At 41.7% G+C, this 19,705-nt stretch overlaps 1 protein-coding gene across 1 annotated transcript in view; it reads left to right on the plus strand.

Annotated features, from left to right (window-relative positions):
* The first annotated feature begins 5,935 nt into the window (after positions 1-5,935).
* LOC126094985 (uncharacterized) overlaps positions 5,936-19,705 on the plus strand; it is a 165,319-nt gene continuing 151,549 nt past the window's right edge. Inside the window, exon 1 of the mRNA XM_049909640.1 lies at positions 5,936-6,039. Coding sequence (XP_049765597.1) covers positions 5,995-6,039 — 45 coding nt within the window. The 5' untranslated portion in view covers positions 5,936-5,994. The remainder of the gene's footprint in view (positions 6,040-19,705) is intronic.

The raw sequence follows: 19,705 nt of genomic DNA on the forward strand, positions 1-19,705 counted from the left end.
TTTGGAAGATCCTTAGAAAACATGTAATTAGTATGATAAAATAAAAGTTTTGGGAATCGAGCGACAAAGATTGGATTAACTTTTTAGTGCATTCCAGGTCCATAGGATGGATTATCTTCATCATCTGCAAACTCCTCCTCCAGCTTGCTCTTGTTCCTCCTCCTGTTTACTCTTGCTTGTATTTCTAGACTCTTTACAGTCCTGTCTGCAGCCCGAAGGCGTTCCTTGTCTAAAGCAAGCATCGCTCGTACCATGTTAAAACCTATCTTCATTCCCATATTTCTAAATACCTTGCACCTTACAATGTTGCCATCCTTCAGAGGATTTCTAATAACTTTACTTTTACTCATTATTATACTTCAACAAAACAGAGACTCAAGAAACAGAATTAATTACGAATATTTTCGAGATAGCGACAGAGTAAATAAACATGAAACAATCGACAATCACACCAGCGATATATATTGAACCATCACAGGTTAGCCACAACACATACTTTATCTCACATCACTAAAATGTACCTGATGAACACGGACGTTAATAATAACATCATTTGACAGCAGTTTAACAGCGCCACAGTGGGTCACGCCCATGTAGAACACATTTCAAAAAAAATTTAAAAATAGTTGTAGCCTGCGGAATTGAATAAATTATATATCTATTAAAACGCAAAAAAGTAAAAATTGAACTTTTCATGATTTTGAGCCTTTCTGGAGCCCCTTAATAAAATGTTTTTATAGATACTGCTGTTTCATTGATGCCTTCGGTCATAAACTGACACATTCATCAGCCTTGGACCTCGGCCTCCAAAACTCCTAATATGACCGTCTCACCTGTCCAGCCTGAAGGCCCAGTGGCGTCTTAACTCGAGGGTTGACTGTTACAATGCATTCCCAGGGTGACAGACCGAATCAGCCATATGTTGCGTAAACATGGCGTTAAGACAATTTATAAACCAACAAAGGAGATCTAAGAGTGTCTCAGGTTGGAATAGGAGAAAAGAGACTCACTTGCAATTTGGGCAATGTACTGTTTATCATGCACATGTGGAAAAGTCAACATTGAAGTGACTGGACGATCAGTCAACACCAGGATAAGTGAACATAACTGAATTGCACGTTGGGACAGGTGGAGAAATCAGCTATGGTAGAGCGTGCACTTTGTGAGAACAAACACATAATAAAATACACATCCCAAAAAAGTTACTGCTGTGGAGAGGAGTTACCACGCCTGCGTTTTCACAAGAAGTACAGAAATCTACAAAAACAATAATATCTTCAACAAGATAGAGCAAAGCCTCAAGGTGAATGGATCCTGGATTCCCATGTGGCAGTTAACAACTGTTGCTGGTAACAAGAGGATCACAGCAGTAATGGCCATAGAAAAACCCTCAGAGATTTGCATGCCAAGTGGATATAAAATGTGGCTATGAGCTCAACTGCAGTCTGCCAACAGCAATGGAGGGGAAACTTTGACAATACCAACCACTCACACTGGCAAAACATCAGAGAGATCATCAAACGAATGTTGGCCAAAGAACTCAAAACAGAAGCCAACAGACAATATGTCAACAAATTGCCACGAAAGCCCTAACAGTTTTGTAGACTAAAAGTAATAATGACTGGTAATATCGAAAAAATTTAAACCAGTATACAAACTAAAAGTAATCTGCACGCGCACGCGTAAGCGCATGCGCGCACGCACGCACGCACACATATACACATTATATATATATATATATATATATATATATATATATACCTATGATAAACAGGTTACAGAATTCTACATACACTCACACATGCCAACATTTATTTACAAATAAATACATTCATTCTGTTTCTCCCTACCACCCATGTGACCTGTCTATAGTCAAGATGTGACAGGTCGATTTTCTGCTGGGATACACTGGGTACCATGTGGCTCCATAATCGAATATTAACTTGATGCATCATATATAGAGGAGGAGGTGGAACATCGCCAATACTACTGCTCAGAAATTGCAAGTGATTGTCAAGTATGTGAGTCATTTAGGCCACACAGCCTTAACTCATCTTGGGTGGCACACTCACTATGGAGTTTGTGTAAACTTTCGCTCTAAGACCTACAAACACTTCAGTCTTTGAGCCATTCACCTTGTCTTTCATTAGACTTATAAACTTCTTGTTTACCAGCATTACGCCGTAATGATTGTCCTCAACATATCCAAACATGTCGCACACATCGAGGTGGCACCTGATTACTCCATATGGATTGCAACCCTTCATCCCATAAACGAAGCTCTCCTCCTGAAAACAGAGCTTTTTTGAACTCATAATGAAAGTGGTACATGTGGACTTTCAATAGGTCCACCATACATGTACTGACATAAACAGGTTCTACGAACACTATGGAACCTTTACCCACCATCAGAGTGAAAAAACCTTTATTAAAGATTTTAGCCCGTTTGTAGTTTGACCTGGCAACATAATTTTTTGCACCTTAACACCCACCCCATTTAGTTGTTAGGTGAATTTCATTGCGGTTTCTAACATTCTCCATTGTCTCGCCGAAAACTGTAATATTCACATGTTATAGAAAGCAGAGTGTAGGTGTGTATGTCCAGGATCTCCTCCCAAACCTCAGGCTCGATTTCAACGAATTTGGCACAGAAGCAGCAGGCCTGATGAGTAACAGCAATATGGGGTATATAACTGCCTAGCTCCAATAGGTGTGGAGGTATGAGCAAAGATGTGTTTTACTCAGAGCCTGATGTACAGGCTGCAGTGCATAACAGATATGCTGTGCCGCAACAGTATTAGCCATCCAAATCAATATGCTATGCCGGGCAGCCTACATGTCAGGGGCAATAAATGGTTTTCTGGGCTCCAGTATGACAGACATGTTGTGTTGGAGTGCTGTCAGCCTGCTTTATCGACCAGCTTTAAATGGCAGCCTGTACATGAAGGTAAGTAAATGATTTTCAGGCTCCTGAAGTGTAATCTGACCTGTATGACAGGCATGTTGTGGGAATAGTATCGGCCTGCTTTACTGAACTGCAGTGCAGAGGCTACAAGTGCCGATGAGCATGGCTGGGGATGGGTTGAGATGGATAGAGCAGGGGATGAACAGAGTGAGGGGGAAAAGGAAATTGACAGAGAGAGAGGAGGAGCAGGAGATGGTTGAGATAGGTGGAAGTGTATGGAAGTATTGGGCAGTTGGAAAGGGAAGAGAGGAGGTGAAGATGGAAAGAGAGAGGGGGAGGAGTTATGGTCAGAGACTGGAAGGGGTAAGGTATGGTCAGTGGTGAAGGAAATGGACAAAGAGAGGGGGAAGAGGATATGAAGAGACACACTGGGAAGGATGAGATAGATGTATAGAGGTAGGGGGTGAGGTGGACACGAGGTACATAGAACAGAAGGAGGAAGAGGTGTATACAGATGGGGGGAGGGAGGAGGAGGTGTGTTCAATAAATGTATCAAACACATACATGGGCAAAGCCACTGTGGAAAGGGCTAATTTATAAAATTTTACAAAAAATCTTGTTCAAAATGGCGCAATGCAAGAGCCCTCTTAGCTGTGATAAAGTCAACGTATTTCTTCAACCAATGTGATTGGTCGAATTCAGTGATTTGGTTGGGAAACACTGCAACGTCCTCTGTACAGCCCAAATCCTTCACTATGTCATTTTCACACCTTTGGCGACCTGAAGAAAGACATGCATAGACGTCGATTCATTCAGACTAGTAAGTGCAAGATTGGATAGTGCTGTGGATCCATCAGCAGGCGAACTGATCGTCTCGTCCCCCAGTGCGATAAATGTCTTAACGCATGTGGTGATTATTATTGATTTGACTGCCCCTTAATACCTCTTTTGATTCCTCAGCATCACAATCAGCTTTGGGATCTGGGTGCTCCAGACAAAGCAGAAAATCGCTGTTTGTCTTATGCAAATTACTAGGATATGCTATGTCCACCTCCATGACGTATTCTACATCATAATCCGCTTCAACATATGTGAAATCACATGATCCGACGATTTCATCATTGGACAGCCATCAAAACACTCCAGCAATGATAGGTTGTTGTGCGGCATATCCATATAAATTGCTTACATACAAGTGTAGGATGTAGCTCATATTGTCAGATGTTTTACTGAACTGTTCAACCATCCGTGGGCTATCTGCCTTGGGATGCGTTTGGACTCTTTATAACCCGCCGCAACTCCCACTGTAGGGGAATTTGTCAGTTAAGTGAATAGGAAGAATAGTCTTACACTCATACGTAAGATAACTTATTTCTTAATTGCATTCAGAAATATAATTGCATAAAACCTTACTATCAAAGTGTTAAAACGAGCTTGGAATAAGGTTTTGGGTGCCTAATACCCAGTTTCAAGTTAAACTGGAATTAATGGGTCCTAATATACAATCTAACATTGAAAGGTTGAAGAGTCTATAAATGCAATCTGACTTCAAAGTAAATGAAGCACTCAAAAACGCTGCCTTACTATAAAATTAAGTGGGCACCTGTGACTGATTGTGAAAAAAGTGGAAAGCAACTTATTGAATTTAATGCACGACTCAGAGACGAAAATACATCGAACTAACCGTATTTGAAATCGAGTCATTAGCAAATGCAAGCCTGAATCTGGATTCCAAATTGGAATAAGTGAAGCTTATTGAGCATTGCATCTCCAGTAAAATGAAGTGAAAACGACATGTGTTGGAGTGGAGAAGACTATGAGTTTACGATGAGTTTTACATTGTGGCGACAGAAGTTGAAGGACGCCTCCTAATGTCGTGTCGGACCTCCTTTTGCCCGGTGTACGGCAGCAGCTCCTCGTGGCAAGGTCTCAACAAGTCGTCGGTTGGAAGTCCCCTGCAGAAATATTGAGCCATACTGCATCTATAGCGGTCCATAATTGCGAAAGTGTAGCCCGTGCAGGGTTTTGTGTGCGAAGTGACCTGTCGATTATGTCCCATATATGTGCGATGGGATTCACATCGGGCAGTCTGGATGATCAAATCATTCACTCGAACTGTCTAGAATGTTCTTCAAACAACTTGCGAATAAATGTGGTCTGGTAATATGTTTTGGAGCATGAAGTCCATGAATGGCAACGACTGGTCTCTAAGTAGCCGAACATTAACCATTTCCAGTCAACGACCGGTTCATTTGGACCAGACGACTCAGTCCATTCCATGTAAACATAGCCTACATTAATGGAGCCACCTCCAGCTTGCGGAGTGCCTTGATGACAACTTGGATCCATGGCTCCGTGGAATCTGCTCCACACTTGAATCCTACCAACAGCTCTTACCAACTGTAATCAGGACTCATCTGACCTTGCTATGGTTTTCTAGTCGTTTAGTGTTCAACCGATACGTTCATAAGCCTACGTGAGGCGCTGCAGGCGATGTCAACCTTTGGGCGAAGGCACTCGCGTCGGTTCTCTGCTGCCATACCCATTAACGCCAAATTTCGCTGCACTGTCCTAACGGATACTTCGTCGCATGTCCCACACTGATTTCTGTGGTTATTTCACTCACTGTTGCTTGCCTGTTAGCATCGCCAGCTGTAAGCCAACGCCGCTGCTCTTGGTCGTTAAGTAAAGGCCGTCAGCCACTACATTGTGCATGGTGAGAGGTAAATTCTACGATATGCAGACGACAATGACGACGATTACTTTCATGTATGGGTCGGTGGTATATCCTGCGGTAGTAATTGTATTGATATTTTGTGACGGAGTTAGAACTAACGACGAAGTTTAACTTAAGTAATGTTTACAAGGATTAATAGAGTTTTTATCTGTGTATTTTTACAGGTAGAACTCGTCGCAAGAAGGAAAAATTTAAGCTAGTACTATCGATGAAGCCAATCCGAAGTTGCAGAACGAAACCCAGGAACATACAGAATTCCTAAACGGAGACGACGAAATTTACCGCTCAGCTAATGTGAATTAAAGTTTTGAAAGTGAAATGGAGGGAATATTGAAAATGAAGAAAAAATCATATGAGCATACTCGCCATCGATAAAGAAAAAGTAGCGTCATTGGAGGTATTCAAATTAAAAGAAACGTTTATTATCATTTACATAGCCTTAGTGTAAGAGCGTGTAACCCATTTTTGTGCATTATTTTTTAAAGTATGTGTTCTAGGTTATCCAGCAGAAAATGTTTAACATTAAACGAGGTACAAAACGTCGCAAATACGCTCGTGGAAAAATTTGTATGAGAACGATGGAGTGCAAAATATCTTAAAAGTTAGGATCACTGAGATGATGTGGAAGGTAGTTGAAACCGCAATAGAGGGAGTTAAAATCGCAGTTTTCTTTTAAAAAAATTAGTTAATTTTGTCTATTAGTTTGTGTTACGGTGGAATGTCGAGACAGTATCGCTCGCACACATTGTTGTTGTTGTGGTCTTCAGTCCTGAGACTGGTTTGATGCAACTCTCCATGCTACTTTATCCTGTGCAAGCTTCTTCATCTCCCAGTACCTACTGCAACCTACATCTTTCTGAATCTGCTTAGTGTATTCATCTCTTGGTCTCCCCCTATGATTTTTACCCTCCGCGCTGCCCTCCAATACTAAATTGGTGATCCCTTGATGCCTCAGAACATGTCCTACCAACCGATCCCTTCTTCTCGTCAAGTTGTGCCACAAACTTCTCTTCTCCCCAATCCTATTCAATACTTCCTCATTAGTTATGTGATCTACCCATCTAATCTTCAGCATTCTTCTGTAGCACCACATTTCGAAAGCTTCTATTCTCTTCTTGTCCAAGCTATTTACCGTCCATGTTTCACTTCCATACATGGCTACACTCCATACAAATACTTTCAGAAATGACTTCCTGACACTTAAATCTATACTCGATGTTAACAAATTTCTCTTCTTCAGAAACGGTTTCCTTGCCATTGCCAGTCTCGCACACATATGAGTAGTAAAAAAATTCCCGCTTGTTCGTGTTCTAACCGCAACTGCTACCGCCAATGCCACCCTCTTTCCAAACCTGAGAACACTTTATTGACAAAATAAAGGCGAACAGCTTGTTTTTGAAGTTTAAAGAATACTTGTTCCGGGAAAGATTCAAAATAACAGTACAGTCAAATCATCATACATTGTAAACACTGAATGTCAACAAGCTTGTTAGAATTGAATCAAGGTGGAAATAAATTTGAAATAAGGTTAGAGGTCAGAATAAACCAGTATCAGATTTTTGTTTGTCCCTAACTAACGCACGATGGTCACAGGCTCTCCACCGAACAGGGTTGAGATAAGTAATATTACTGACTTGGTACATATGTACCGTGTATTTGTAAAAAAAAATTATGGGGTCTTGCCGCGGTAGGTGTTGATTTTAGCCTTTGACTATGCCTATTTAGGCAAGCTGTTTTATTTTTGTTCTGAAGAAGGCGTGGTTACCCACGCTGAAACCTAGGTAAACACCAGGTAGTTTGTGCAATCGAGGCCGGCCGGAGTGGCCGTGCGGTTCTAGGCGCTACAGTCTGGAACCGAGCGACCGCTACGGTCGCAGGTTCGAATCCTGCCTCGTGCATGGATGTGTGTGATGTCCTTAGGTTAGTTAGGCTTAATTAGTTCTAAGTTCTAGGCGACTGATGACCTCAGAAGTTAAGTCGCAAAGTGCTCAGAGCCATTTGAACCATTTGTGCAGTCGAGGCGGATTTTTCATAATTATTTAGATACTTACGATTGCTGACGCGCTGCAGTGCTTAGTAAAAAAAAGATTCCAAAAAGTATGGTTAATTTATTGTGAAGTGTTCAGCAGTTTTAAGGTTCTAAAGATTGTCTTCCTACTGTTATCGCGTAAAGTTCCTTGCCATGCGGAGCTACACACCTGACATAGGCACAGCGCGACGTTCATATTCCGGGAACTGGGACATGGAGTGCGATAAATAGTGGCTACTTGAAGCCGCTTGTTACTTGAGAGAGCGAGTTGATATGTACGGAAAGCGCAGCCGCCTCCCAAACGAGCGCCGGTCGCTGCCGTAGGGAGATATGTCCACAGATGGTCTCTCCACGACTTAGGCCAGTTAACCTGCGAACGAGTGCCGTTCGGCGCAGGCTGGAGCAGCTGACAAACAGAATCCGTTGTACCTGACCCGCCAATTGCTTAGCCACAAGAAGAACTTGTCACAAGCACAATGAGACCGCTAATGCCTCTCGCAGCAAGTGCCAAGCGACAAGATAGCATCAGGAAAACATCGTGTCAATGCGACAATGGCACACGAAAGGTCAGGAATTTTTTAGGTAAGTGACAGCCGTCCAGAGTGGTCGAGCGGTTCTAGGCGCTACAGTCTGGAACCGAGCGACCGCTACGGTCGCAGGTTCGAATCCTGCCTCGGGCATGGATGTGTGTGATGTCCTTAGGTTAGTTAGGTTTAAGTAGTTCTAAGTTCTAGGGGACTTATGACCTCAGCAGTTGAGTCCCATAGTACTCAGAGCCATTTGAACCATTTTTTGGTAAGTGACATGTCAAAACACTGCACCATCAGGCACCTCAGAGCATCAACAGCTGCCGAGTCCTTTCTGGAACACAACCAATTTCCGAGACCAAGAAAATTATGTGCTGCACAAACGCAACTACATCATCCCAATGAACAGATCATGAGAGTCAGTGTGTAGTTCATATGCAGGTGTGGTCGTCTGGACAATGAAGTTGTATTTGCGCGTCAAATAGACAGTGCTACAATGTAACTGCAAATGTGGTAGAGACACTGCTAATGTGGGCCACATAACAGCAACAAAAGGACGAAAACAATTTGCAAATGTAAATAGTAACCTTAGGCTATGATCAAATCAAAAACTTGTGAGCTTAGCGAGAGGAGGAGTCAGCCCTTGGGACTAGAAAAATCCAACGACCGTGCGGCGGCCTTGTCAATTTGTCACCACAAAGCTAGGTATTTCATCCTAGTAGCTCCATGCTCAGAAACATGATGTCACCGTTCAGCCACCCAGACATGTGACGAACGAACTGTGTACCCTTTGTGTGTGTCAAGTGCTCCGAAATCATGTGACAGACATTAGGTCGACAATGAAGAAAACCGGAATTTTGTAAAACAGACGATTTTCCTTTGTACTTTCGTTTGGTATATTTTTGTGTAGACTTCAGCAGTCAACTTTGAATTCAATTGTATATTTTGTTTAGTTTGAAGGAATACGTTTTATGATCCCTGGTATATTTTTGGCAAATTTTAAAGAAGTTTCAAGAACAAAGAATGAGACTGCCAAATTTGACTAGAAATTCATGAAAACGAGTTCATACGTATTTACAGAGCGTACACGTAAAGAATGATTACATACGAACACAATTGTTCGTCATTTCTTTTTGGGAAGGAGACATTCAATAAGCTTTTCTTAAATATTTATAATACTTCACCCAACAGTACTTAAAGATGTGGGAAGAAAGGTACACGGCAGTCACCTAGTATAATGAATTTTAATTTTATTCCGATTTTATGGGGTACTCTGAGCGCCACTATTTTAAATGTTGCGCATATTTAGAGTAGTAACTCAGGTTTTTCTTTAAAACACTGATGACGCGTAACAGGAATTTAAAAGATGACAAATGTTTGTGGAGCATAACCAGCATAATATTTCAATCTTTTGCCAGAAACATTTTATGATGTACAATTTGCTTAGGAAGACGTAAAATATAATAAGTTCATGTTAAAGCAATGTGTATCATTTACATATTTTTATTAAACACACGTGTACCTAAATATAGACTAGTAATGAGTCACAAAGTCTGAAAAGAAGAAGAAAATGTTTTAATAAATTAATTTGCAAGGATTAATAATGAAGATATGCAAAATTTGAACTGGTGTTTTATGAAAGTCATCTTGTATCGACCAATGACTAAAATATTTGAAAGTTCCTATTTTAAAATTTTTTTGTCAACAGTTATGAGATTTGCAATTCATCGATGTTTTACAAAACACAATATGTTATTTTTAACGTGCATTGAGTCGTGGAGACTTCAGTGCTACAAACGATGTAATGTAATCTTTTACATGTTTGTAATGTTTTCGTATTTATCGTAACGCAGTATTATTTGAAACATGTTGTACAAGGGGTATTTGGAAAGTAAGTTCCGATCGGCCGCGAAATGGAAACCACTGTGAAAATTTAAAGTGTTTTATTTGCGACAGTTAGCTACTTATCTACATAATCGCGGCTCCGACTTAGACATTTGTCGTAGGGTTGTGCCAATCTTCCGATACCCTCGTTACAGAAGGCAGCCGACAGTGCTTTCCGCTACTCCTCTACGCTCGTCTACATCTCGTTGTCTGTAGGAAAAAGTTGTCTTCATAGTCAGCGGTTCGTGTGAACAGAGATGTGACTCAGAGGGAGCCATTACGGACTGTATTGTGAGTGATCCAACATTTCCCATCGAAAACGCTGCAGCAGCCTATTCATTAGCCCCGTTGAATGCGACTGAGAATTGTCTTTAAAAAGGAAACGCATGAATGTTACGTTATGCGGGCTGCATTTCTCACCAGGCCCTCGTACTTGGAAGGGAGGGGGGGAGAAACTATTTTCTAGACATCTTTACGAGCTCACTGTTCGCTCAAAACTGAAAAGAACGATGTGATGCGATCGACAGGCGTACTAGAGACACTGCCCAACACATCTGTGCAAAGTTTCACCGTGTTTTCACAATGGTTTCCATTTTGCGACCTTTCTGAACTTACTTTCCGATGAAGTAGATGTAATTAAGTTGTGTGGCTATTTCAACGAATAGCCCTTGTATTTTAGGGATAAGTATATGTAATTAATTTGTGTGGCTATTTCAACAAATGTTAAGTTGCGGGCTTAAAAAAAAAAAAATAATAATAATGAGGTGGCCCTAAACTAGTACCTTCAGACTCAGAGTTGAAATATTAAAGGTTTTGGCTGGTTTCGTTGTCTAGGGGCTGGGATATGTAGTTGCCGCATTACAAGCCAAATACTGCTGAGTCAACAGTATACAAAATGAATATACACATGAATAGAGTGGTCGAAGATTCGTATCACTCAGCAATTGGGAATTTTGAATGTAACGTAGAAGTTATAAATGAAAGATTGCAATTAAATAAAATCTGCAGGTACTATTTTTAACTACTTTAAATGATGAGTACGATGGCAGAAGTACCTTTAAGAATGCCGTTTATTACTGCAAAACACTTTTTGGTATCGATGGTCCAGCAATTAAATAAAATATAAGTTGAATAACAGGGAAACAATAGATTCCTACTTCACGTAATTAGTTATGAACAACAACACAGCTCGTGAGATATTCACTTCTAAACGCATACTACGTCTTCACTGCAGAAGCCACGGAAATCTCACAAGTGCACAAGTCGGCACTACGAAATATTTCTGTCTCCCGCGAACACATTATTAAATAACACACATTATTAAATACATAAACATATATCAAATGAAAAGAAACAAAAGCAGGCCAGTAGCCTAATGTCTCTGTGTTTTCTAAAACACAGTAAATATTTGACCAGTTTCTTCATGAATAGTACATATCGGATATAAACAAAGACATAGACGAATAAATGTATTTATAAGCAACTGCTACCGTTTTTTCGTGTAACCCTGGAGTACTTATGGCCTGATGCGATCAATAGTAATCGGCGACGTTGACCTCCAATAACTCATGTACTATTCAAGTTACATGCCTGTAATTAATACCAATTTAGGTTTACACTAATAGCTTTCTAAAGACATGTCGATCGACAAAATCGGATGAACCGTTTAGATTTTGGATATTCATTGCTAGGTGTTACTTGTATAATTTACAGTCAGATACTAAACTTTAAACTAATAAAGATATTGAAAATCTGATTACACCATAAGAATTGTCTTACAAATAATGGTAATCATTAATTTCTACATGAACTGTGAAAGGTCTGCCATTATGGTTTCACGAAGTCAACCATCTTTGGCACTCCCGGCATACAAAATCTCCTTCATTGACACAAAGCACAGTCTTCGTCACAGCGTGAACATGGAATTCCCAGCCACGCGGTCAGCCTGGACCACGCGCTAGGTCTACCCCTCTTGCTCCGGCTAACGTTCGGCACCACGCGTTTGCTGACGAGCTCCGGCATGCCGAGGGGCCCGTACGGCCACGCCAACTCCGAACGTAGAATATGTTCAGGGCGCCACAACTCGCCCGTTACCTCATAAAGTCAAAGTGTGATTGCGGCCGAATAAATGTGAAATAATCAAGTACAACAAATCGTGAATGCAATCACCAAGAAACAATATCTCATTAGTAATTGTTTTTGGAAAGATAAATTCATGTTATTTCTGAAGAGCTGGTTATCCACCAGAGGATATCTGTTTTTCTTTGATTCCAGTTTAAAACTTTCAAGTGCCAGTAACAGTAGGGAGCCTTTAAGTGTAAATGAGTGACAACTTTAGAATTATGTATGGGTAATTTGCAAAATATGTACTTCGAAAATCTGAACCCATCCTTACAAATGCTATGCAAAAATGGTTGTCTCGATAAAGTCCAGACAAGTCTGTTACTAGTCAGCCCATCACAAATTCGAAGGAACGGCAGCTGGATAATGTGGAGTCACGATTATTCCTAACGGTACCTCCGCATACAAATTCCTCAGAATAGGTCAATCAGAGAGTGTTATTTTGCCCCAATGCTATGAAGGTACACGAAACTCAGATGAGTGAAGTGCCACCTGGCCACAACTTCTGAACGGTTTGCGTTAGGACATTCAAGGTGAGAGGTTGGACGCGGGGTGAGATGGGAATTAGTATAAGAATATGTTTCGTTTAGCGACAAAGCCCAATTTTATTGGGATGGGTTCGTCAATAAGCAAAATTGGCGCATTTGTGGGACTGAGAATCCGCATTTCGCAATTGAAACACAAGACTGTTTGACGTACTGGAGGAGCACTTTGGGGACCGCATCCTGCTCTGCGGTACCCAGAGGTCACTGAGCTGGGCCTCGATTGGCCGCCATATTTTCCGGATCTGACCACATGCGACTCCTTTTCGTGGGACTATATTAAAGACAAGGAGTACAGCAGTAACCCCAAAACCATTGCCGAGCTGAAAACAGCCATTCAGGAAGTCATCAACAGCATCGATGTTCCGACACTTCAGCGGGTCATGCAGAATTTCGCCAGTCGTCTGCGGCACGTTGTCACCAATGATGGCAGGCATATGGAACGTGTCGTAATCTAAATCTGAATATCTGTAGTGACCTTCACATGCTGAATAAAATGTGTGTACCCCGTAGTTCGCAACTAATTTACGTTTTTCTTCGTGTAGTCCCATTCACACTGTATATGGACCAGGGTGGGTAAATTCGCTATTGCGGGCGCGGGCGCCCCTGAGTGCGTGCCCCACTGCTTGTTAGGGCTCGAAAACGATGCTCCCGTCCGAAGAGGGATCGAGATTTCCCAGTACGACGCAGCATTCGACAGAATATGAATCTTGTTCGAATAATCACGCGACATTTGATTCGCGCTGCTCGGATACAACACAAACGCAAGAAACTATGAACTAGTCACAAAAATCGGCTATGGTTCTGCTTAAAACAGTGGAGGGAACAACATTATATTGTTCTACTGCACAAACTTCTATCGTGTATGAACAAATTTACCACACGAATTCTCATGCCGTTCCGACACATATTGATATATAAACATTTATGCTGATTTTTTAAGTGAAGGTAACAGCCAAAGACGAAAATTTTGTTCTCCAAAAAATACTACGTGACTGAAACCAGTATAATATTTTGTTTCCTCGCGGGGTAGCCGCGTGGTCCGAGGCGCCTTGTCACGGTCCGTGCGGCTCACCCCTTCGGGGATACGAGTACTCCCTCGGGCATGGGTGAGTGTGTTGTCCATAGAGTAAGTTAGTTTAAGTTAGATTAAATAGTGTGTAAGCCTAGGGACCGATGACCTCACCAGTTTGGTCCCACAAAATTAATATATATACTACTGTCCATTAAAATTGCCACACCACGAGGATGACATGCTACAGACGTGAAATTTAACCAACAGGAAGAAGATGCTGTGATATGCAAATGATTAGCTTTTCAGAGCATTCACACAAGGTTGGCGCCTGTGGCGACACCTACAACGTGCTGACATGAGGAAAGTTTCCAACCGATTTCTCATACACAAACAGCAGTTGACCGGCGTTGCCTGGTGAAACGTTGTTGTGATGCCTCGTGTAAGGAGGAGAAATGCCTGCCATCACGTTTCGGACTTTGATAAACGTCGGATTGTAGCCTATCGCGATTGCGGTTTATCGTATCGCGACATTGTTGCTCGCGTTGGTTGAGATCCAATGTCTGTTGGCAGAATAAGGTATCGGTGGGCTTAGGAGAGTAATACGGAACGCTGTGCTGGATCCCAACGGCCTCGTGTCACTAGCAGTCGAGATAACAGGCATCTTATCCGCATGGTTGTAACGGATCGTGCGCCCACGTCTCGATCCCTGAGTCAACAGATGGGGACGTTTGCGAGACAACAACCATCTGCACGAACAGTTCGAGGACGTTTGCAGCAGCATGGACTATCAGCTGGGAGACCATGGCTGCGGTTACCCTTGACGCTGCACCACAGACAGTAGCGCCTGCGATGGTGTACTCAACGACGAACCTGCGTGCACGAATGGCAAAACGTCATTTTTACGGATGAATCCGGGTTCTGTTTACAGCATCATGATGGTCGCATCCGTGTTTGGCGACATCGCGGTGAACGCACATTGGAAGCGTGTATTCGTCATCGCCATACTGGCGTATCACCCGGCGTGATGGTATGGGGTGCCATTGGTTACACGTCTCGGTCACCTCTTGTTCGCACTGACGGCAGTTTGAACAGTGGACATTACATTTCAGATCTGCTACGACCCGTGGCTCTACCCTTCATTCGATCACTGCGAAACCCTACATTTCAGCAGGATAATGCACTACCGCATGTTGCAGGTCCTGTACGGGCCTTTCTGGATACAGAAAACGTTCGACTGCTGCCCTGGCCAGCACGTTCTCCAGATCTCTCACCAACTGAAAACGGCTGGTCAATGGTGGCCGAGCAACTGGCTCGTCACAATACGCCAGTCACTACTCTTGATGAACTGTGGTATCGTTTTGAAGCTGCATGGGCAGCTGTACCTGTACATGCCATCCAAGCTCTTTTTGACTCAATGCTTAGGCGTATCAAGGCCGTTATTACGGCCAGAGGTGGTTGTGCTGGGTACTAACTTCTCAGGATCTATGCACCCAAATTGCGTGAAAATATAATCACATGTCAGTTCTAGTATAATATATTTGTCGAATGAATACCCGTTCATCATCTGCATTTCTTCTTGGTGAAGCAATTTTAATGGCCGGTAATGGTTTATAAAAACTGCAAATGAGCAATTCAGTCCCTGTTGACATAGTAGAATAACAGATAGAAACGGTACCAGACTGTAATCAGTTTGGAAACATTCCGGTGAAACCATCACTAGCACTAACCAAGAATTAAATGTCGAACAAACGTAATGTATCGTAATAAGATGGCTGTAACTTTAATCGGTAGAATGAATTACAGCGGTAAGACCCGTCTTGAAGACAGTACCATCAGACCTTACTAGATCGCAGAATGAGCGACAGCTTGAGAACTGGTCAGAATCATGACTGCTATCTTTCATTTATTTATTACTTGCTGATGTTACGAAAAAAAATCTTCAAATGTGTATGAATTCTTAAGGAACCCAACAGAAGAGGTCATCGGTTCCTAGACTTACACACTACTTAAAATAACTTGTACTAAGAACAACACACACACCCATCCCCGAGGGAGGACTGGAACCTCGGGCGGGAGGAGCCGCGCAGTCCGTGACGTGGCACCTCTAACCGCGCGGCCGATACGTGCTGTTGTTACACACGACCGGCATCCTAGAAGATATTTCAGCCCGTGTTTCACAATTATTTTTATTACTAAAATCCACAGTGCATTAAATACGGTATGAAGGGTCGTTGTGGTAGAACAAAAAAAAAAAAAAGAAAGAAAGTCACTGGATCGTAGGGCGATCAAAAGATCAAAAAGAACTCGAGATTTCCCTAAGTGTAACGTAAACTGTTCTAACAGTTCTAGTCGTTGTGGTGTTCGCTGTGTTATTCAGTGGTTTGGTATTTAACTAATTTGTAAATGAAAATGATCTTATTTTATTACATTGAGTAATTACTAAATCAGTTTTCTCCCGGCTAAAGATTTGGTCAATTTGCTAAAGAACTCCAAGTTAACGTCGTGTTAAAGTGTTGTCTGTAAGTTGTGTAAGTGTCACTAAATCACTGTTCATACAACAGGTTCTATACAACTATGGATTATGATGGAAACAGTTATCTTCAGCATAATGATCATTAAAACCACCGAATATCAGCCGCGCACAACACTGACGTATGTTACCTGAAACAATATTCTTCGCAACTCGTGCGTAATTAATTTCGGCTCCATACATCAGCTAGAAAAGTTTGTTATAAGGATCGTGCCATGAGCACTGTTTTTAAAGTACCAATCTGATTCGAATCATTTTCATTAAAATGAGTTCTGGACCACCGATGCACATTTATTTTTACACATTTGTATTAAGTTCGGCATTTATGTCTGCAGAGTTGCGTAATTTGAATTTGCCGCTGAGATAATTGTTAAGATGACGGCAGACAACTGATAGAGACTTTCTATTGTTAGAGCAAATAAATACGTATTTGAAATGCTTATTAAACTCTACTTTCGTGTTGTGCACTATTTAGACTTCATCAAGCAAACATTTGATTTGTTTCTAAGGAAAACACAGACAAAACGCGATACAAATCGCTATCATCAATGGCTGCGCTCCTTGCAGCGGAAAGAAATAATTAACACAGGTAATGCTTACTGAGAGAGGAATTAAAGTTACAAATAATTATTCACTCATATTTATAATAATAATGAACTCTATTCTCAGGTAATAATTAACAAATAATTACAATTTCTTAACAGACCTCAGTTTGATATGCGTCCGCAACCTACAAAAGCCAGCCAACAAAAGGTAAAAACAAAGGAAGACAAACGCAGATCATAAAAGGAATTTACAATTATCATTGTCTTTGTATGATACACATCGATATGTCCAATTACATCATAGAATATTATATAAATAATTAATATTTATCATCGTTTTCACTATTTTTTCATATTTCGAATAGATAATGTTTATAACTGTTACAGGCATAATTTCCTCTCGTCGCACTGTAGCTGAAATTTATCTCGTGGATGTTACATCGTGTTCAAACGCAGCCCCACTGCTTGCCCGCGGTCGCTGTCAGCCAGCAGTTCCCCTCCACCTCTCTGCTAATACGAACCCTTTGTCACTGATGCGCGCGCTGCACGACGGACCTGCGTACTTCGTATCGTTAGTGTTTCGGCGTCGTATTCTCTTTGGCGTTCACAGAAGGATGACATTAATAAAAGGGAAGCCCGCAGCTCGCGGTCTTGCGGTAACGTTCTCGCTTCACGCGCACAGGGTCCCGGGTTCGATTCCCCTCGGGGTCAGGCCGGCCGAAGTGGCCGTGCGGTTAAAGGCGCTGCAGTCTGGAACCGCAAGACCGCTACGGTCGCAGGTTCGAATCCTGCCTCGGGCATGGGTGTTTGTGATGTCCTTAGGTTAGTTAGGTTTAACTAGTTCTAAGTTCTAGGGGACTAATGACCTCAGAAGTTGAGTCCCATAGTGCTCAGAGCCATTTGAACCCCTCGGGGTCAGGGATTTTCTCTGCCTCGTGATGATTGGGTGTCGTGTGTTGTTCATCATTATTCTCTTACAAGTCGCCGAAGTGGCGTCATCTAAAAAGGACTTGCAATACGGCGGCCGAACTTCCCCGCATGGGGCCTCCCGGCCAACAATGCCATAAGATCATTTCATTTTAATGAAAGGAAAACGGCTGAGGGGGAGTTAAGGTAGTTAAAACGAAAATCATTGGAATTCCTACACTTCAGTCTAACATTGGAAGAAGATTACTTTTCAATTGAAACCAAAACCGGCCCACAATGTTTCTTTTGTAACGCTATTTCATCTGCGTGGAAGAAGTACAGTGTGAAGCGACATTTGCGACTCCTTTGAGAAACCCATGGTCACTTTGAAAGAAAGGCCCAACTTCTCGGGTTAAAACAGCAAAGAGAAAGAAGAAAGCTCATAGATATCTACATCTACATCTTCATCTTCATCTACTTCTACATCTACATCATACTCCTCAAGCCACGTAATGGTGTGTGACGGAGGGTACTTTCGGTATGTAGTACCACAACCCCTTTTGGGATACTGCATCCTATTCCAATCTCATCTCCACTCTCCCGAAGAGGGCAGATATGTGATATTAGTATTTTACACCAATTTAAACTGTTGCTTTGACATTGTCTACTTTGTGTCCTACCAGTAGATAGAATGAAGGAAACATGTTTCTGGTTATCTGGTTCGAATACACCGAAGATCCTTCGTGTAGCAACTTAGTATTTTACACTAATTTAAACTGTTGCTTTGACATTGTTTACATCGGGCCTCACCAGTATACAGAATGAAGGAAACATATTGGATTAAAAACTAATGCCGGCCGGAGTGGCCGAGCGGTTAAACGCGCTACAGTCTGGAATCGCACGACCGCTACAGTCGCAGGTTCGAATCCTGCCTCGGGAATGGATGTGTGTGATGTCCTTAGGTTAGTTAGGTTCAAGTAGTTCTAAGTTCTAGGGGACTTATGACCACAGCAGTTGAGTCCCATAGTGCTCAGAGCCATTTGAACCATTTTTTTAAAAACTAATGTACCACACAATACAAACTACATGCACATAGTAGGAATAAAATTGCTATTGTAATTATGGAGCAATAACGATTGAAGTTCTGATATTTCAGGTCATCGAAAGACAGCTATTTTTATGTTTTTAAGCTAGAAATTATTTGTACCCCTAATATAAATATGCCACGATGACTTTTCACTCAGAATAAAACATACTCATGATCTAATTGGGGTTAGTTAATAGAGCAGGTTCAAATCCTGCCTCGGGCATGGATGTGTGTGATGTCCTTAGGTTAGTTAGGTTTAAGTACTTCTAAGTTCTAGGGGACTGATGACCACAGATGTTAAGTCCCATAGTGCTCAGAGCCATTTGAACCTTTTTTTTTTCCTGTCCGACAATGTCCCCATTCCTTACCAATTGTGAAGTAGTGTACAGCGTCATACTCTTCGTTTAGTTTCTTCAAAAACTGTTAAAACCGACGGTATAAAATGCACGCGACTTCAGAAAATTGACTGTCCATACAACCGATCTCATTATGTACTCCAGAACACAGATTTTGAACCAAGTGCTTCCTGATGTACAAAACAACGAACCCTGTAAAAATCGTGTGTTGATTCTTGCAATTTTTTGTTCTTTCATTCCAACAAAATCTTTAAATTCTTTATGCATGGTGTTGCAATTCCCTTCAGTACCTAATTTTCGGTGTCTATCAGTTATACGATTGCATGATAGATATTGAGAATTTCCGATCTTCTCTTCGAAGCAGAAATGTGATTCCCATTAGTTTTTAAAGGCTTGTGACGATGGATCGTTCTGTCTTTTCGAGTAACGGCCATTGAACGTTTGACCTTTCTTTATACCGCGAGAAAATAGCGAGGCATACGCAGCGCTGCCATTACGATCCGCCGAACTGAAAAAAGTCG

Source organism: Schistocerca cancellata, chromosome 8 (genome assembly GCF_023864275.1).
Source record: "Schistocerca cancellata isolate TAMUIC-IGC-003103 chromosome 8, iqSchCanc2.1, whole genome shotgun sequence".
Taxonomy (NCBI): Eukaryota; Metazoa; Arthropoda; class Insecta; order Orthoptera; family Acrididae; genus Schistocerca; species Schistocerca cancellata.